Below are 21,958 nucleotides of genomic sequence, written 5' to 3'. Positions count from 1 at the left end.
GGATTGGATGTGATGGCCTGGGAAATCTGCTTTCGAACTTGGCTGGTGGGGTAATTACGTCCAGTGAAAGCTGAGGTGAAAATGGTGATGTATTGCTGTAAAGAGTCTGCATTGAAACAAATATGTTTGCCTCGAATGCCAAGGCCATATGGGCAAAGAAATGAGATGAGCAGTTGGTATGGTACTAGGAGGTGCCATTAGATCGCAACTGTTATCAACTAAAAGCTTGCTGAACAACTACCAGAAAGCGTAGGAGGTGTAAATGTCATAAAATGTAGTTCAGTTTTCACATCCAATATCATCTTGTGATTAATAAAGTAGCAATGCACCTTTCCCAAAGTTACAACATAAATTTAAGGTGAATATTATCCGTCACAGCAATGAACACAAATGTCTTACAAAAACTTATCAGCTCACTTGCGCACTCATATTATTGAAGTCATTATTTTCTCTTGTGTTCTGGAGAGAGAAAATAAAGTGAAAGGATAACTGAGCTAGTGAGAGTTTTTATTGCAACATGCCAGACATTTTATGCTACTTCATCTTTTATTACAAATAATATTATATTTGGATAATAGTCATATAAACTCTAAAGGAATAAAGGATGAGAGCTGGACAGCAGTGGAGAAACAGCAAGAGTCCAGAGCCTGCAGCAGTAGATGTTACAGTGTCAGAACAAGGTGGAGTGGAGTCAATGCTCTACATCAGAAAATGTGCTGGAGCTGGCAACAAGATAGCAAAATACACTATCAGTTGGAGCACTAAAACGGAACACTATGTGTATGAATATTACATAAAATAGGCAACAGGCACAAATATGGACCAAAGGATAAATCTTCCTATAAATTTCCTGTATTAAATTTGTTTTTAATTAACAGAGAAGAAGAAAAATCATGAAACATCTGCCAATATGTTCTCGAGCTGGAAACAGCCTAGTGTTGTCTGTACATTATCAAAATTCTAATACTGCAATGTAGCGCTACATGAAGTTGGTCAAGACTCCAGTTTGGTCTAGGAAAAACAAATTTATGATGAAACTGTTATTAAACTTTGATTTTGTGTGTGTTAAGTTATTTGGTACTTAAGAGAAAATAGGTACCTTGAAATTATGCCAAATCACTATGATTTTGTGTGATATACATAACGGAGTGATGGTAGGGAAATTCATGAGAAATTGTACAGCTTTTTTCAGATCAAGAGGAAAGTCCATTTGGCTTTCTTGAAAAAACAGTATCTACCTCAGCAATTCTTTAGTGGCATCTGTACAGCCTATGCATAATGTAGTAGGACAGTTGTACAACTGACCATTAAGGTAGCTTTGCATATTGTCCACCTTAAGGATAACAACTAATAACTTTTCTTGCAAATCCTTGACAGCTTTATTAAGTAAATTGTTATTGGTACTATGAAAATTATTTATTTCAAGAAATTATTTAACTTTTGATAATAGATTACCTTCCATGATGGATCATAGTCACTAACAAAATGTTCCCATGTATGAGAAAATGGGCCATGACCCAGATCATGGCAGAGTCCTGCAATCTGAACACAAAGAGCTTCTTCTTCAGTTACAAGCCTCTCATTTGATGTATTGGTAGAATTCTGTTCTAATGCTTCAAGCATCCGACTTGCTAAGTAGCATACACTGAAACAGTTATACTGATTAGTAACAAAATATTGTACATTTCATTCTTTTTTTATTCAGTCATATGAAACAAAAACACATTACAATTTCTATAATTAAATGTATACAGCATCTGTCCCTTGTCACACATAGTTAAGTACAAATAAATAATTCTAATTTTATAATTTTTTTGATCAACATCTTGTCAAAAGCAAATATGATGTAGAAAGAATACTATTTCTGTTCATTTCAGTCTAATTCATGAGGCAGAGGAGGAGAAGTAACAAAGAAAGCATGTTTAGCTATTTCTTAACATGACTTAAATAACCACTCAAATCCAACATCAAGATAGTACATTTTTATTAGAAATCTTTTATGCCTCACATGAGTTACATGTCACAGACAGTGTAGTACATATCTCTGTGTTATAACAACTACTTCCATACTGCACAAACTAGACTATAGTATCAACATTTTTTTAAAAAAATCTTTTATTATTTCATATTTAAGAAAACTGAAAAAACAGAAAATTTAATTTTAGTGCCCATTAATATGTAAGTTTTGATTTTATTTTGACTTTTTTTGTTCTTTTTGTGTATTTCACATTTTGAATAAAACAATGGAAAGTACAGGTTGGAATATCAACAATATTTTGAAAAAGATAGACTGCTACTTCCAGTAAAGATGATGTGTTGAGTTGCAGATGACATGTTGAGTTGCAGACAAGTATGAAAAAAAGACTCTTACATATGAGCTTTGGCCAAGGTCTTCTTTGGAAAGGAAAAACAAACACAAACATGCACAAGCACACGCACAAAAGCAAGCACACTTCACACACATATGGATGATATTTCCGGCCACTCCAGCCAGGGGATGTAGTTGGGAGAACTTTGGGGATGTCACGCAGGCCTGAGGCTCTCTCTTGGAACTGCAAAATAGGCAATAGAAATAAAGTGAAAGAAGAGTAGAGAAGGAAGATCTTTGCCCTTCAGACACACATGGAAGTAGTGAGGAAAAAACTGGTGAGGATGAAGGAAGACAGATTGCAAGTGCCAGTTAGTAGGAAGGCAGGACAGAGGGGGACACAGTCAGAGTTTTGTTGTGCCTACCAATAACAGGTTCTAGCTATCAGCATCAGAATTGAAGGGAATGGGAAAGGAGCACTGGTGCAGAGACACTGAAATACAGTGTACCTTGCTATCACAAAATGAATGTAAAAGCTGCTACTGCAGAACTACCTTCAAGGGTGAGGGGTCACATATTTAGAGCTGGAATGGCACTCATTTTAAAGCTGCTGAAGATCTGAACTCAAGTACTGTAGATAAAAATTTCGAATTGGCAGCTGCTGATACAACAACACCAGGTATACATAAAAATTTAATCATTCTGTGCATGTACCATTCACCTAGTGGTAAGGTGAACACTTTCTTCAACAAATTAATTGGAGTCATGAAAAGGGTCACAGCCCCTGAGACTAAAATAATAATATAGGAAGGCATGAATATTAAAACAGGTTTTGGGGTTAAATTAGTAATAACTTCCTAAACACACTGAAAACTTCTGGCTTGACACAAATGGTGAACACTGCCATTAGGATATCAAAAAGTTCAGTATTAGTATTAGAACATATACTTAGAGATACAAATATGGAAAACTGTATAGTATTTACAAGTCTTTAACTCCTTGGTCATTGTAGTCAGATAATAAAGCTAAAGACAGGCTTGGTAAAGTCCACAAAACTACATATCTACAAACAGGTTTTTTCAGAATGCCAATTACATACTTTTCCTGGGCACTGGAAAAACTGACCTGAGATGAAGTGTAGTTACTAAGTTCTCTGAATTCTACACACTATTTAAATAAATTTTTAAGGAGGTATTTCTGAAAGTAGCCACTTTAACAGCAACAGCTAAGAAAAATAGGTGGATAACAATGGGTTTTAGAAAGTCCTCCCACAAACTTAAATTTCTCAGTTCTTTGCAAAAGCAGTCCAATAACCCAAAATTCCCAAATTACTATCACAGTTATGAAAATATATACAGGACAGTACTGCTTGCAGCAAAAAATCGTCCAATGCAAAATACAGGGTGTCTCAAAATGAATATATGGGATTTTGCTACATTCAACCTACAATTATAAAAAATATATCAAATGAAAGAATAACTCAAATAGTTTTATTTGTATACCTGCATGCAAAGGGAGAAGTATGGATCGATCAAGAGTGACTGAATGTGCTGAATGAGGTAGAGTCTTTCACCCGTAACCCCAAGAAATCAGTTCGGAAGGCTAGTCATGAATTAGCAGTGCCAGTGATGTCTGTGTGGAGACTTTTAAGGAGCCTCTTACAATGTCCTTGTCATTTCCAATTATTACATGCTCTAAAGCCTACAGACTATGGTTTACGTAACACCTCTGCAAACGAACTTTGCTGCTCCATCTCTAGTGACATCGATGGCGACAGGACGTTAAACCCAGTCTTCCTTCATTCCTTGTGAATGTTGCTCACATTGAACACTTGTAAGAAGTACTGTTTGAGCTTCTCTTTTATTTGACATATTATTTGTAATTATAAGTTAAATGTAATAAATACTACAAAGCCTTAAAACCCATATATTTATTTAGAAACATCCTGCAATATACAATGCAGAAAATACATGTAGAACAGTCTGGGATGCCATAAAACATGAAACTGAAAGGATAAACAAGTACAGTACCATTTTAAAAAAAAGAAAGACGAGTGTAGAATATTAAAAAATCTTCAGGAATTTGGAAATTTTGTAAATAAGTATTCTTCTGGTATTGCATAGAAGTTTCAACAAAATATTCTTAAAACACTTATAGCAACTGCAAGGAATTACACTTCTGAAGGCCTACATAGACAACAAACAAATCTGCTTTCATGAATACAGAGTACGTAAAGTGTGTAGAAATCACTGAAAACTACAAGTCAGTTTCATTATTGTCAGTGTTCCGAAAAACAAATGAATAAGTCATGAAAGAGACTAATGAGTTAAATGAGTAAGTCCAATCTTTTTAATGAAGCACTGCTTGGTCTCTGAAGTACAACATCAGCCAAAACAAATTTACAGAAGTGGTACCTGTACCTCCTGATAAGGATGGCTGTGTTGAAACATATTCTTAGAGTTGTTCAAACCTTTTGACATTGTGCATAACAGAGAGAGAATCAGTATTTGAAGCTGACTGCAGTACAATTCTACTGCTGCCACCATATCAGGTGTAGAAGTATAAACCGGAATTTGATTGCAATAATTGATGATGATGTCTTCCTCGCCGTGTCCAGCGACAGCGACTCCGTCAGTCTTCTCTGTCCTTGTTGTGGTAGGCTCGGATGTGGCTCGCGAATCCGAATTTCGCTTTGAATATCCTGTTGCATGAAGCACAGTGAAGTTGACCAGCAGAGTTGTAAGTATACATGTAGACAGGCTTGAGCTGAGATTTTCGGAGCTCTCTTTTAGCATCCAGGTTCATTAGACGCTTTTGCTCGAATTGTTCGATGCTCTTATGTACAGTTGATCGCCACTCCGATTGGTGCAATGCTAGCTCCTCCCAACGGTTGCTTGGAATGCCACAGGCTGCAAGGTGGCGTTTAATGGTGTCTTTATATCGCAGGTGTTGACCACCTTTCCTCCTCTTCCCGCACGAGAGCTGCGAGTAGAACACCGCTTTAGGTAGCCTACTGTCATCCATGCGTACTATGTGACCACTCCATCTCAGTTGGTGTTTCATTATTAAAGCTTAAATACCAGCCAGTTTCACGTGGCGCAAAATCTCCGTGTTTGGGACACGGTCTTCCCATTTGATGCGCAGAATTGATCTCAGACATCAAAGATGAAATTTATCTAGCTTCTTAATGTCAGCTTTGTAACAGCACCAGGTTTCCGAGGCATAGAGTAAGGTGGATAATACTACTGCTTTGTAGACTGCAATTTTTGTTTGTAGTTTGAGATCATGTGATTTCCATACTCGGTCATTAAGCTTACCGAAGGCTGAGGCTGCGCTGGCTATACGTGCTGCGATTTCCGTTGTCAGGCTGTTGTCACTTCTAATTTGGCTTACCAGGTATTTGAAATTTGACACATTTTGCAAGGGTTTGTTATTTATCTCAATACAGGAGTCATCTGCATTAAGACCTCTAAGTGGCTGTTTGAGAACTTGCGTCTTAGTGATGCTAATGGCTAAGCCAAATCTTCTGCAGGAGGTATTTAGCAGATTTATGTAAGTCTGAAGAGTTTCGCAAGAATTAGCCATCATGCATACATCATCCGCGTAGAGAATCTCTAAGATGGATAGTTTGGTTACGCGACTTTTTGTTCTGAGGCGAGAGGTGTTGAAGACACTTTTGTCTGTCCTTGTGTCAAGACTAATTTGATTACTACAGGCTTTGGCCGTGTCTCTCATAACAACTGCGAAGTAAAGTGAGAAGAGTGTAGGAGCCAGAACACAGCCTTGTTTTACACCACATGTCACGGGAAACTGTTCTGAGAGCTTGTCCTCATGGCGGATTTTTGCCATCATGTTTTCATGAAACTGCCGAATCAAACTGACAATTTTGTCAGGGCACCCAGTTTTCTTTAGTACTCGTATGATCCAGAGAGCTTCCCGTGGGACATGATCAAAAGCTTTTTCCAGGTCTACAAAGCACATGAACAAAGGCCGATGTTGCTCTAAGCTTTTCTCTTGCATTTGTTTGACAACAAATATGGCATCCACTGTGCCTCTGTTTGGGCGAAAGCCACACTGGGTCTCTGGTAGCAGTTTTTCTGCAAAGTGTGTTAACCGGGTGTTAATTATGTGGGCAAGGACTTTTCCCGCTGCTGAGAGAAGAGAAATGCCCCTGTGGGAGCTGCAGTCTGATATGTCACCCTTGCCTTTATAGATCTTGGAAATACAAGCATCTTTCCAGTCTTGTGGAATCATTTCATACTCCCAAATCCTTAAGATCAGAGCAAACAATGGTTTCTTGATGTTTGGCCCCCCATATTTATATAGCTCTGATGGCAAGTTATCTAATCCTGCTGTTTTGTCATTTTTCAGCTTAGCCAGTGCTGAAATGAATTCATCGTAGGAAGGGGCATCCGCAAGTTGTTCCTCAACTGGCAGGTCTTCAAGTGCTTCTATGTATGGAATATCAGTTGTCTGATGGTCGGGATTAAGAACGTCATTAAAATGTTCCGCCCACCGAGACAGGATGTCACTCTGTTGCGTCAGCCGACAACTTTTATCTTTGTTATAGACTGGTGCAATCTTCCCAACTCTTGGACCAAAGATAGTTTTCACGGACTCAAAGAATCTGCCCGTTTGGTGTGTGTCGGCATATAACTGTATTTCATTTGCTTTATTTGCCCACCAACTGTCTTTGAGAGCACGTACCTTCACTTTCAGATTGTAATGCGCTGCTCTATGCTTGTTATCATCAGGGGTGCGAAGAGAGGTTCTGAAATCATTAATTAGCTTTCTAATCTCTAGATCTGAGTCGTCAAACCAGTCCTGGTGCTGCTTCTGAGGCTTTCCCAAGACTTCTGAAGCACAGCCATGCAGTCTGCTAGTGTATGCATTCCACTGTTCATCCACAGGGGCAGATTCAGATATCAAAAGGTCATCGACACCAAATTTTTCATCCAGTTTTGCTTTCATAGTCTGATCATTGGCCAAGATTTTGCAGGACAATTTTGTTTGTATTTTGTGTGAAGCTCGGCGTGGTGCCTTCAAAGTTATCTTTAATTTGGACCTCACGAGTCAATGGTCTGTCCATCCCTGAGCGCCTCTCATTGCACGTGTGACCAGTACGTCACCAAGATCTTTTTTCCATACTATCACATAATCCAGAAGGTGCCAGTGTTTAGATCACGGATGCATCCATGTCGTTTTATATTTTTCAGGCAGACGAAAATATGTATTTGTCAGACAGAGTTCAAACTTGGCACATAGAGTTAGAAGATCCAAACCATTCGAGTTGCATCTTCCAATCCCATGGCGACCGAGGACTCCATTCCAAGCACTGAAATCATTCCCAACATGAGCATTAAAATCACCAAGTAACAGAAGTTTATCTGCAGAAGGAATATGTCGGAGGTCTTGGCAGAACTTGTTCTTCTCTTCATCCGGAGATGGCAATGTAGGTGCGTATACATTGATCAAGTGAAGATATTTCTTGGATGCCAGGTGAAGTCTGAGTGTTATTATTCTGTCACTGATACCTTTTGGGAGTTATGTTAGTGAGCATGCCAATTTATTGCGTATGGCAAAGCCTACCCTACTTTCCGCCCTTTCAGTGGATGATTTTCCACTCCAGTAGTAGGTATAACCTCCGAGCGATTCACATACTTGTCCAGATTCACTAAGATGTGTTTCACTTATGGCGGCAATGTCGATGTTATATCCAGCCAATTCCTTTGCGATAAGTCCTGTCTTTCTCTCTGGGCACTGATTATGATTACCGAGCGAGGTGGCGCAGTGGTTAGACACTGGACTCGCATTCGGAAGGACGACGGTTCAATCCCGCGTCCGGCCAATCTGATTTAGGTTTTCCGTGATTTCCCTAAATCACTCCAGGCAAATGCCGGGATGGTTCCTCTGAAAGGGCACGGCCGACTTCCTTCCCCATCCTTCCCTATTCCGATGAGACCGATGACCACGCTGTCTGGTCTCCTTCCCCAAACCAACCAACCAACCGATTATGATTGTTATCCTGTAAAGTACAGACGTTCCAGACTCCAATAATTAGATATTTAATAAGCAATAATTACACGTCTATTGTTTGAAACTGACAAAACAATATTTTACTCAAAATAATCTCCATTGCTATCTATATATTTCTCCCACCTCTCTGGCAGGCTATGGCTGTCACGCCAAAAAACAGCTCTGTTGAAGCAAACCAGTCAGCGAGCCATTTTTGTATGAATTTAAGCATTGTTCAGCGAGAGTGTGACCCAGTGATGCAAATAGATGATAATCAGATGGATCCAAGCCTGGGAAATAAGCTGCATGCACTAGTATCTCCCAACTGAATGCCTCAATCATTTCCCTAATCTGTTTTGTTTTGTGTTATGGGGCGTTATCATGGAGCCATATGACTGTGTTGCCTTTTTCCAAATTTAGGTCATTTTCCATGTAATGCTCAATTTAAATTGATCGCTTGCTTTTGGTAGAAATCAGAGTTAATGGTTTCATCAGGTTTTAGCAGCTCATAACAGATGACACCCTTTTGATACCACCAAACACAGAACATCGTCTTCTCTCCAAAGCAATTTGGTCTTTCAGAGGATTCATCCCCAATTTATGATTATTAGGATTCTTAAAACATTTCCATTTCTCATCACCTATCACTGTTTGATGGAGAAACAACTTTCTTTTGAATCTGGCGAGCAGCATTTCACAAGTAGTCTATCAATTTGCTTGCTGTCTTTCATTCAGTTCATTCAGAACCCATGTTCCCACTTTGTGCACCTTTCCCATAGCTTTCAAATGGAGAGAAACTGCTTTCTGCATCACATTTAATTATTCTGCACATTCCTATTGAGTTTGAGTATCACCTTCATCCAATAAGCCTGCAATTTGTTGTCTTCCAACTTTTTGGCGGTTTCTGGCGCTTGTCATTTCTCACCTCAAAATCACCACTGTTAACATTTTGAACCTCTTGAAACAGTGTGTTTTCTCAAGAATATGTTTGCCAAAAGCTTTGACAAGCATTCGATATGACTCCACAGCAGTTTTTTTCAAATGATAATAGAAATACAATGCTGTCCTTAAATCTTAGTTCGTAGGCACAAAACTCAGCATGTTTACGGGTTTGAAACAGATACCAATATATGGAACTTGGGTTAATGTGTGTTGACATTCATTGTCAGCCATTACAGGAAGCAGATGGCACAGCAGATGCAGTCTCATGGGTCCCACACTGATGGCTAGCACCATCTATATGGAAATTCTGGTTTCATACTTTCACACCTGGTACATCTCATGCAAGGACCATGAGATATGAGAAATTAGGACTCATATGGAGGCAGACACACAGTCATTTTTCCCTCACTGTGTTTGCAAGTGGAACGGGAAAGGTAATGACTAGTAGCAGAACAACGCACACTCATCGAGCACTGTATGATGGCTTATGGAGTATGGATGCAGATGTAGATGTAGACGTAGGAAATACTATTACACGACCTAGGAACTTTATTTGCAAGAGGAATAGCAAACAAGTGGTTCCAGTCTTACCTGGAGAACAAAATTCAAAGGATAGAGAGAATTCACACATATGCTGATGATAAATTTATCATAAAACAACTGTCGGAAAAGAAACACACACACACACACACACACACACACACACACACACACACACACACACACAGAGGTGTTCATCAGTGTAGTGTATTAGGTTCAATATATACCAATGATTTTGTGGGCAATATAAGACATGGATATATAGTGTTTTTGCTGATGACAGCAACACCATAGTCATTCAGAACTCTTGATAGAGAAAGCAAATGAAACCTTCAACGATGTTAGAAATTGGACAGTACAGGATAAACAAACATTGAGCATATAGAAAACAAACGGCATGCATTTCAGCGCATTGCTGGGAAAAACTGTTGCGCTGAGTACAAATGATAAATCTATAGTTTGTGTAAGGTTGTTAGGTAAGATACTGACAAAAAGAACAATATATGCATCTTATCCTCTTAGTCTTATATGTTTCCTGCTGAAGTGTTCAATAAAGTATTTTTGTTCTCTTGCATCATTATACGTACTGGTTTTATAGTGCTAAGCATACCCACAAGTGGTGACCATATAACAACAATGAACACCAAGCAGAGCATGAAATGAAGTGACAATGCTGGTAATAAAGGCCAACGTTCTACCAGGACAATCAGTAGGTGATTTGGACAGGGAAAATACAAATCTTCACCCTCAAACAGCTCCAATTGATGGAGATTCTCCAGTATTACTGGGCTGCATACATCCTATGAACATTTCATCCTTCAACTGCATCATCCCAACTGCACCACACAGCAAAGTGATGCTATTGCCTTATATGCTGCAGCAGCTGGACCTATGGTTCAAAATGATGGAACTTTCATTCACTGCTTATGACGTATGTGACAATGAAATGCAATTTATATTTACCATTGGCACATTGTTTGATTAAACTTTACTTTTATTGTTGGACATTACACTCATGTACATTGCATATATTAACACCTTACAGACAGTGCACTTAAATGAGTGAGTAAATTTCAAGAACTACACACACAGAAAGTTTTTGCCATTAAAACTGTCGAGATTTCCAACAATAGTTGCAATATGTCTTCACAGTTGGACATTGCTGACAAAAAGTACAATGATTTTCTAAATAACTATAAGGGGATGATGTTACAATACTGTAATGGTGTAGCAGCAACAGATTCATCTGATGCAACTGGAGAGCAGCACCTTCCACTAGCAGAGCAGATCTTCATTATGCGAGGAAACAGAAAACAAAACTTTGACTCAGACAAGCTGGGTGGGCAATGGTAAGCACAGTAGTGTCAATAAAGGGACCCCGATTGGGTGTTGGTACTGTTGTGTATCAGCCACAGGCTGACTTTGTACACTGCCGGTATGACATCTCCACCCTATGGGTTTGCCTATCTGTCACCAGCAGGTGCCTTTCATTTGGTGACCATTTACCAATATCACACAGGCATCACATGTTATTGACACAATATGTAAACAAACAGTTTCATGATTCAACATTTGTTACAGACTCCACCAGGGGTCACCAGTCTTCCTTCCAAGCTGCATGCACACCAGCAAACTGGTGGCACTGCTATCCAAGAAGTAAGTACCATCCACACACCATGTGGTCATGCAGGTACTTCCGGCTGGTGGATACGTAAGGAAAGCACAACCTCCAGCAGGGCTATCAGTTGCTCACTTAGTTCTAGGCCAGGCACTGGACACACTATTAGCCCATCAACTGGAACTAACCAAGACCAGGCAGGATGCTCTGCTCTATACTGCACCATCTCCACATTGCTCCACATATCATGGCAACCACAGATTCCACCCTACAAACCACTAAGGATACGGTTTCCCTCTGAATTGCAAACACATCAGTAATTTTATTACTATTATTTTCAAGTGATCACAAATGAATGTACAGTTGTTACTGGAAACAACTTATTTGTGAAATTTTGCCATGAATAAAGTGTTCTTGACTTCTACCTTGTAATCATCATTTATAATGAATGGTATGCACCAAGAAAAAGGATAAAAAAACATTGGTGGCAAGTCTGTTTCCTACATGTGTTAATGTGCAATTTGAAGACATCTTATTTCACCTTGTCTACCACAAATAACAGTGGTGGTGATTCTGTTTTCATGTTTATAGCTGTGTGTGCAAACAAAGCTAGAGTAGCATTCCTTCTTTGCTCACTTGTTCAAGCGATTTTCAAGCAGTGTTTGATGGCCAGAAAGAGGACTGGGTCACATATTGTCAACAGCTGGAATGCTCTTTCTGGTATACGCATACAGGGCACACAGCACAGCAGTCCCTTTATGGCATGTTTGGGTACAAAAGTCTTTCATTTATATTGTCAATTTTTCCCAGATCTTTGTCCGGATCACACCAACAATGAGTTATTGGTGGAACAGTTAGATAAGCATTTTTATAATGACAGTTGTTTTTGGACACACCAAATTGTACCAATTTTATGGTTAGTGACAGACAGTGTTTGAGAGAGAGTGTTCATGAACAGTAATCATGGCTGGGCACCCAAGCTGGCTACCTACAGACTGGTTCTTTGCAATGTTGTTTGTTTCTTGTTCATAGAACTGTGTGGCGGAAGTCCCTCTACTCTCACTGAGCCCTTGCAAGGGTCTTCTTTGGATGCCGACCCTTGTGGCATCCCTCCTGCCATCACTGGCCCTGTCACAGCCAGCCCTATCATGGCCAGTGTTATTGACTCAAGCTTCTGTAAGTGTTGTCATCACTGGTCTTATTACAGTTAGTTCTCTTGATGCTGCTGCCACCAGATCCACAGCCATCCTGACTATACCTGCAGCAGCAGCAGCACCCAGTGCCCCCCCCCCCCTCCCCCCAATTGGTCCATCAGCACTTTTCAACACCCCATTGGTCATCAGCATTGCTGTGCTCCTGGAATTGCATTGGTCAAAGTTCCAGGCTCCCAGTGCTATCACTGTGACTGCTGGTGCCTTCATGAACCACACTGGGTGAATGTTGGGTCACCAGGTCTGCCTCCTGGAGTTGCTACGCCACTCACGCTTGACTGCTGTCTACACACCCGTGTGTTCTCCTGCGTTCTCTTTTCACAGTGCTGTCCAGCTCTGCCAATCCTGGACAGCATCTGCTTCAGAACCTCTAGTCCTGGGTTCCTGGGACTGGATCACAGCTGCCACAAGCTCCCCATTCCGTAGACTTCCATGTCACGAGGGAGAAAGTCCATTCCAGTGGATGTCTGTTGGTTCCACACTCCCTCTATGGGTTTGCCACCACTCCTCACAGGAGTCAGGATGCAGATTGTGTGGACTTCTCCATAAGAGGGAAGTGGTGGTGTACGGAAACTGGCAGCATTGCTATCGAGGAAATGAGTATTGTCTGCACACCATAATTCAGGATGTACTCCCACCTGCTGGACACTTAAATGTCAAATAGAACTTCCAGCAGGATAGTCAGTTGCTCACTCAGTTCCAGGCCAGGTATCAGCTACACTCTTAAGTCACCAACTAGAACCTGCAGAGACCAGGTAGGATGCTCCACTCAATACTACACCATCTATGCACTGCTTCACATTGCTTCACATGGCATGGCCCCCATGGACATCATTCTACAAACCACTTAGGATGATCCTTGCCTCTGAATTGGCATCACACAAGTGAACTTTGTTTCTGTTACTCTCAAGTGATCACAAATTGCCTTTCATTTGAAACTTTTGAAACTTCCTGGCAGATTAAAACTGGTGCCAGACCGAGACTCGAACTGGGGACCTTTGCCTTTCATGGGCAAGTGCTCTACCATCTGAGCTACCCAAGCATGATTCACACTCCATCCTCACAGCTTTACTTCTGCCATTACCTCATCTCCTACCTTCCAAACTACACAGAAGCTCTCTTGTAAATAGAACTAGAACCCCTGGAAGAAAGGATATTGCAGAGACATGGCTTTGCCACAGCCTGGGGGATGTTTCCAGAATGAAATTTTCACTCTGCAGCAGAGTGTGCACTGATATGAAGCTTCCTGGCAGATTAAAACTATGTGTGCAATGTCGTCAGTCACAATGCTCGGGCGTCCACTCTTCTCTTCATCATGAACAATGGTTCAGCCATTTTTAAACCGAATACACCATTTCTGGATGGACATTCACTCATTATGTTGTTTCCGTACACTTTGCACAGTTCATGATAAATTTCTATAGGTTTTAGGTTTTTCCCCAAAAAAAAACCTTATCACAGAACGCACCTCACTACTGGCAGAATTTTCGGCTGCAGCAAACATTTCAAATTCGAATATCGAAAAAACCAGATGTGCAGAGATGTTCCCGCTGTCATGGATGGATGGCGACTGAGCTGCTAAGCATGCACATACCAAAATATACACGATTGGCGCATGCCTAGCAGCGTCAGATGGAAATGTTCCCTTCTTTCTTAATAGCCCTCATAAATTTGCTGAGCTGTAGTAATTCTTGGATATCAGCACTGTCTTTGGTTCTACTTGGACTACATGTGAGGGCAATGACAGGTACTGACACCTCTTTGCTTTAATCATAGCTTTTTTACATATCAATAAGAGCTTTCTCAATAGGATTCATCAATCATCCTTCGAAAGTAAATAATGTATTTCTAAATTCTGTCATCTGACATCTCCTCACACAGCTACAAATATCTTTGGTCATAAAGACCTACACACTTGTTATCATGTAATATTGTGAACCGATTGAGATACAGTGCCGTTACAACCATTGCACACTGGCCCATATCTGATCTTGGGTCGTGGTACGAGATGAGCACACACTGAAAATCCTACAGAATGGTGAACTCACTACAGAGTCATTAGAGCCTGCCTATCTGTTACAAAGACTATACTTCAACTCTACATAATGACCATCCCCTATTGCCTAAACCAAATAATGCACTTAATATGGAGTGTGCACAATCACCAACAGAGCCTGCATCTTCTCTGGATGCTATTTCAGTTGCACACAATCTGTTACTGATTCATATCAGGGCTGGTAACGTAGTGCACTACAAATACCCTAAATACCCAGAGCTTTGCTTGACCAGGGTGGGGCACAGAATGGTGACAAAATTAGTCAGGGAGCTAAAATACAGTCACCGAGGGATACTAGTGATATCTTTGGATAGGTTAACCTTTGCTTTCAGTTCTCTTTGTTCTTCCCTGTGTTTGGTTGCTATTGAATTGTGCTCTGTTACACGTTTCCTGCTGAAATCTTTAGTAAACTACTTATGTTCTCTTACATCAGTATAAGCACTATTTTTATTGTGGTTAATGGACTCACACATATGAAGGGTTCATTACAATTCAGTGATTTATGTTGAAACATTGTGTTTTTTATGGTTATCTGCAACACCAATGCTGAAGTAAAGTCACAAGCTTTCATGTACACACTGCCACATCTGCTGGCACGTGTGATGGTGATGGTTCACATGGATACTGACATCATAGCCACAGTTGTTGATTGTTGTAAACACAACCAAATACACAAATGTGACTATCAGTGGTACATTCTATGTGTAATTAATATGGAAACCATTTTGACAGTGACAAATAAGCCATAACTCACATTTGAGGATATGGAAATTCAAATCATTAAGGAAAAATCACTATCACTAATAGCAAAACAGAATAGTTTTAAAGTGTATAGTACAATCACCAAGGCACTGTGTCTGAAACTGAAGAATGGGACCATGAGAAGAACCTAACATGTTCCAGCAAACCAGATGTCACCCCCACACAGCACTCCCTTGCAACACCACTGAAAAAAGCAAGAGGCTGCTATCTCACATTTTCTTCACCATTAGCAGGGGAGACTTTGTAGGAAATATCAGCCACAGTATGGTGTGAACTACAGTTAATCACATGCAATGTGATAAAACTAATGTAACTTTATTCACAAAGGAAACTATACATCCCATCATCTTTAACATTAATCTAGAACACAGTCTTCTCTTTCACTCTGTCCAAAGATGGTCCACTCTGTACTGGTCAGATACATTCAAGTCTCGCATGGAATGTCAATATCCTCACAGCTGACCACTTAGAGTTACACTGTGAGGAAGACAGTTTCTTTATGAAGAACCAAAGTGGTTGTGGCACACTATCTACCACCTGCAGAAACACTGCCCCTACCGCAGTGTTGCTCCTATCAGTCATGAGCGCAAGTTGTGCTTCAGGGTGAGGACGTGTTGAAGTAACAAATTGTGCTAAACAGTTCTTCATCCAATGGAATGCTTCTGTCATCTCTGCAGTCCACTCAGCTTTCTAATCGCTGTGTTTATCTTTGCCAGCCAAGACATTCATGAGAGGAGACTGCAATGCAATTGCATGGGGAAGGTGTCACCAACAGAAGTTAAGGATTCCAAAAAATCAATGCAGATCATGAAAAGTTTCTGGCAGTGGAAGGTTTTTCACCATGTCCATGTGTTCCATATTTGATTTGATATGCAACCTAAACAAGTCACCTCTGTTAGTTGAAATTGTGACTGTTTCATTACTGACATCACCACTTTGCCACAGAACTTGTTCCAGATGATGCAAAAGTTCATCACAGGTGCTGAAGAATATGGGTATGTCATCAAAGTAGATACAGCAGTACAGGACAGAGTAGTCCATCAATGAAACACTGACATGTTTGTGTGCTGTTCTTGAGGCCTTATGGCATGAAGAGATATTCTTCCACATCAAACGGAGAGGTTATCGCCATTTTCAGGATGTTGTCTAGGTACAATTGGCATTAGTAAATAAGCACACTTACAGTCAGTAACAATGAATACTGCTGCACCGAAAAGCACGTGCATACAGACCTGAATGTTAGGTATACAGTAACTGTAATGTAAGTTTCTGGAATAGAGTGCTTTACAGTCTCCGTTAAGTTTGACTGAACTGTCTTCCTTAGGTATGAGCTTGATTTGGGAAGCTCACAGATTGTCTGAGGCTCAGACAATGCCTATTTGCAAAAATTTTTGTGTCATGGTTTTAGTAGCCCGCAAGCTTACAGGGCACAAATGGCAAGGTTATCAGTGGTGGAGGACTGTCGATGGTCAAAATTTGATGCATAGTTGCATCTCGAATCACGCAAGTGTGAGCCAAAGTTGTTGTCAACGGCTGATGGTGTGTACTGTGCCAAGCTGACTGTTGTGTGCAGAATGTAGCTAGGTGGAGTGGGTGTGACTGGAGGTGGCACACCATGTGCTGCTGCTGACTGTTGAGAGTGTAGATTGTGTAAGTGTTCGTGCACCAAGGTGAGCACTGCCTCTGTCTCCCTGTTGCAATGCTTGAGGTCTGTATTTTCGATGCACAGGGCCTGTGATTGTGTTTTGCAGTTGACGTATCATTGGTGTGTAGCAAGAATGTCATCTAACAACTGGACACATTTGTGAAGAGCATTGGAAGACGAGTCACTAGTGTAAGGCAGTCAGGCGGATGGAGGCCAATAGGTATAGTCTGAGCAAAAAGTCGCTTGATGTAATTCCTAGTAGCACGGTGCATCAGTGCTGGAAGTATCACATAGGATAAGTGCTCAAAGAACTGTAGAAAGTCCATGCCAATGCTTGGTTTGCAGACACCTGTTATGTAGAAAGTACAGGACCACTGTATGTTCAATGACGATAGCCCTGTACCCTCGTGAAGTAAGAGTGACAATATCGATTGTAAGTTTGATGTGCTGCTGTATGATAAGGAGCTGATGTCAGAGCATGTATCTGCTAGAAGATACTGTTGAGTAATAAGGTCAGGCATGAAGAAGCCTCCTTGTATGGTTGTTGCAGAGGCAATGTGGATTCACACTATGTGTAGATGAGGTAGGTGACTTTACTTGTTGAACCAGGCCAAAGCACATATTTCCATTCAATGACGTCATTTGGGACCTCTAAAGGAGCATGACATTTGCAAGGGGCATGTCCAGATTGACTGTGGAGTCATCCAATCAATGGCTGTGTGCCAGCTGCAATGGTAAGTGTCATTGCTCTACATTCCAGCTATCTGTTGCCAGCGAGGTGTGACGTCACTCTCGTTTTGTGTCAAACTGACCCAGCTAAAAACATTGTAGTGTGGGGTGGCATCCTATCTGTCTAATAGATGCTGCTGGCCTATCACCAAGGACATGTGTCTGCTAGCACGAGTTGCTTTTCTAGAGGTTCAGACTTGGGTGATCATTGCCAATTGGAATGTGGTTTGGTAGCTTGATTCCTAGGCACAAGAGTGCAATGGATAGTTGTGCAGAAGCAATAACAAAGTTGTGAGGGTGTGGTGTTGTGGAGATACTGCTCAAGATGATCTCCTGTTGCTGCTGTTCTGGGATTTGAAAAAGTCTCAGCAAAATAACAGCTTTTGCTGTGCTGCACTTGTTTGTGTGCAACAGTGACAGGATAAGTCACCAATTAGTTCATCCTGTCCTGCCAAATGGCAGAGCAAGTTAACGCATGTTGAATGATCATCGAAAATTCTGACTGCTTTAAAAATGCCATCCACTCTCATGACCCACAAAGACAGCTGTGCAGGTTCGAACTGTGGTAAGTGAAGTTTGGGCTGAACCTCGTGAAGGGGGGGAGGTGGGGGAGGGGTGAGGCTGAAGAGGTAATTTTGGCATTGTTTGGTATAGGAGGCAACATAGCTACCAACTGTTCATGGCACACAACTGGTTACGACATTGCCATAAGCCATAGCTTGTATCCAGTTCATGGCATGGGAGGCACGATAGACGTGAAGGTGGCATTACGATCTTATTACAAACCTTTTTGGGTAAAAGCACTGTCTGTGGTATAGTTAGGCCTGTTATGTCTGTTGGTATATGGTGCGAATTGTCAGTGCACTCTGTTTTCACTATTGTATTTGCACAATGATGGCACTGCACTGCACTGCACTGCACTGCAATCCTGCTGGTGCTGTAATCCAGATGCGGTATGATGGACCATACACTGTGTAACAGCCACACTGACACGATGTAATAACACTGGACCAGATTAGGCGAAACAGCAAATTTACTGCAGGTTTCAAGACAGACACAGGATCACCAGTGTAGGAAGTGTCAGCAATGGTGCAGTTGGAACTACTTCGAATGATACACAATACACTGAACCTAATGTAACTTTATTCACAAGAGCAACTATACATCTGTCCATCTCTAAGATTAATCTAGAGTGCATTGTTCTCTCTTTCACTCTGTCCAAAGATTGTCCACTCCATGCTGGCCAGAGATGTTAGAGACTTGTACAGAGGTCAGTATCTCCTCAACTTTATAGTGATACCACACGTGGTTCCTTCAGCATAGATTCCACTCCACCAAATCCAAGGGGACTGAAGTTATATAATATTTGGGTAAGTGGAGAAATAAAAAGCAAAGTAGATGAAATACTGAGGGCCAGTCTATGGACCACAGCATCAGAAACAGCAGGCAACAATAATATAGCTATCTCAGAGCAAGAAACAGTTACAGTTTTTTGTTCTGCACATAAATGTGGTTCATATGCTGTATCTGAGGAAAGTAAAGACTAGAGCATGACTGAAATAAATCCAATAAGCTCTTAGCTCGAATCACCATTCATTCATTCAATCACGTTCCATAAACCCATCACGAAGGACAACATTTGGGGAACAAGTCAAGTTGTAGATTAATGGACTGCTTCTGTGAAGTTACTATCAACACATTGTAACTAGTGGTAATCTACTCAGATAATTATTGTGATTTCTTCTAATTCAACTGATTTATGTGCATAACAGAGATGTTGAGTCACAGATAGGAACAAAAAAAATAAAGCTTTTGGCCAGTAAGGAGACACACAGACACACAAACCCAACTCACACACAAACCCAACTCACACACAAACCCAACTCACACACAAACCCAACTCACACACACACACACACACTGCAGTCTCTGGCAGCTGAAACCACACTGTGAGCAGCAGCACCAGTGCACAATGGGAGTGGTGACAGGGTGGAGGCAAGGAGGAGGCTGGAGGGGGTGGGGGGAGGGGAGGGATAGTACGGTAGGGGTGGCTGACAGTGAAGTGCTGCAGGTTACACAGAGGGCATGGGAGAGGTGGAGTGGAGGTGGGGGGGGGGGGAGAGGGGGGGGGGGGTAGCGGAAAAGGAGAGAAGTAAAAAGACTGGATGCAATGGTGGAATGAGGGCTGTGTTGTGCCGGATGGGTGAGGACAGTGACTAATGAAGGTTGAATCTAGGAGGGTTATGGAAACATAGGATATATTGCAGGGAAAATTCCCAGCTACACAATTCAGAAAAGCTGGTGATGGTGGGAAGGATACATATGGCACAGACTGTGAAGCAGTCATTGAAATGAAGCACACCATGTTTGGCAGTGTGCTCAGCAACAGTGTGATCCACTTGTTTCTTGGCCACAGTTTGTCAGTGGCCATTCTTATGGACAGGCAGCTTGTTGGTTATCATTACCACACAGAATGCAGCACAGTGGTTGCAGATTAGCTTGTAGATTACATGACTGGTTTCACAGGGAGCCCTGCCTTTGATGGAATAGGTGATGTTTGTGACCAGACTGGAGTACGTGGTGGTGGGAGGATGTATGGACAGGTCTTGCATCTAAGTCTGTTATAGGTGTATGAGCCATGAGGTAAGGGATTGGGAGTGCGGGTTGTGTAGGGATGGATGAGTATATTGTGTATGTTCAGTGGACAGTGGAATACCACTGTGGGAGGAGTGGGAAGGATAGTGAGGAGGACATTTCTCATTTCAGGACACAGTGAGAGGTAGTTCAAACCATGGCAGAGAATGTAATTCAGTTGCTCCAGTCCCAGATGGTACTGAGTTACGAGGGGAATGCTCCTCTGTGGCCAGATGGTGGGGCTTTTGGAGGTGGTGGGAGACTGGAAAGAAAAGGCACAGGAGGTTTGTTTTTGTACAAGGTTGGGAGGATAACTACAGTCAATTAAACTCTAGAAAATATGGTAATTGCTCATGACAACCAGGAACTAGAACAGGTGCATTCCACTAAATTCCTGGGGGTTCACATTGACAGTAGGTTTAACTGCGAACAGCATGTGTCCCTTAATCTAAAAAGGCTTTCATCAGCAACTTTTGCTCTAAGAACCATTACTCATTTTGGGAACATCAACATTTTAAAATCAGCTTACTTTGGATACTTTCATTCATTAATGAGTTATGGAATAATCTTGTGAGGTAATTCCACAAACATCATGTAGAAAACTTTTCACACAGATAGGTATACTGACCACAACATGTCAGTACATATACTCTCTGATGAATGTAGTTAATAAAGACTATGCTCAGTATGAAACAAATTGTTCGTACCATAACTACAATACTAGAGGTAAAGATGATCTACATGTTGAACTAAAAAATTTATCACTTGCACAGAAGGGAGTAAAGTATGCTGCTATGACTTTTAATGCATTGCCTAATTATATTAAATGTACAAGAGAAAATGAAATGCTGTTCAAAGGTACGTTAAAAAAATACCTGCTTGACCATCCACTACTCCTTATATGAAATCTTTTCCAGAAGTAATGCACTCCCTTAATAATAGATGTATTTAGTCTCATAGTTATTAGATGGACGATACAATATTATGTTAATGTTATAGTTATAATGTTATAGTGTGAATTGCTATACTAGTTAAATGACAGCTTGTAAATGATAAAAAGTGATTTTTATTAATATCTATATCATTGTATTATATTACTATTCTGTAGCATTAATTGTATTTGTACAATTGTATTGACATGTTCCACATCCACGCAAATTGCTCGCATGTATGGATCCATGGAATAAGCATACCAAATAAAAATAAAGAACTTCAGTGAGACCCTCAGTATATTTTGAGAGGTACTGCTCGCCACTGCAGATGTGACAACCATGGGTGGCTAAGCTGTATGGAAGGGCGTGTGTGTGTGTGTGTGTGTGTGTGTGTGTGTGTGTGTGTGTGTGTGTGTGTGTGTGTTGCTTTGAGGTTTTCGGGCACTAAACAGAATGGTCATCAGCACCCAAACACATAGAAACAGGAACACATGTGGTGAAGGGACGAAGATGGACAGCGAACAAGAACGGCTAAAAGACACAGACCTGACGCAGTTCCAAATCCT

At 41.0% G+C, this 21,958-nt stretch overlaps 1 protein-coding gene across 6 annotated transcripts in view; it reads right to left on the bottom strand.

Moving 5' to 3' along the window:
- Positions 1-21,958, bottom strand: part of LOC126474018 (putative mediator of RNA polymerase II transcription subunit 12) — a 951,360-nt gene that overhangs the window by 87,864 nt on the left and 841,538 nt on the right. For all 6 annotated transcript variants that reach the window (XM_050101418.1, XM_050101421.1, XM_050101420.1 and 3 more), the window contains one exon: positions 1,456-1,645. In XM_050101418.1, the coding sequence (XP_049957375.1) occupies positions 1,456-1,645 (190 nt within the window). The remainder of the gene's footprint in view (positions 1-1,455; positions 1,646-21,958) is intronic.

Source organism: Schistocerca serialis, chromosome 4, assembly GCF_023864345.2.
Source record: "Schistocerca serialis cubense isolate TAMUIC-IGC-003099 chromosome 4, iqSchSeri2.2, whole genome shotgun sequence".
NCBI lineage: Eukaryota > Metazoa > Arthropoda > Insecta > Orthoptera > Acrididae > Schistocerca > Schistocerca serialis.
Note: the sequence above shows the minus strand (reverse complement) of the source record. Positions and strands in the feature narration are given on the sequence as shown.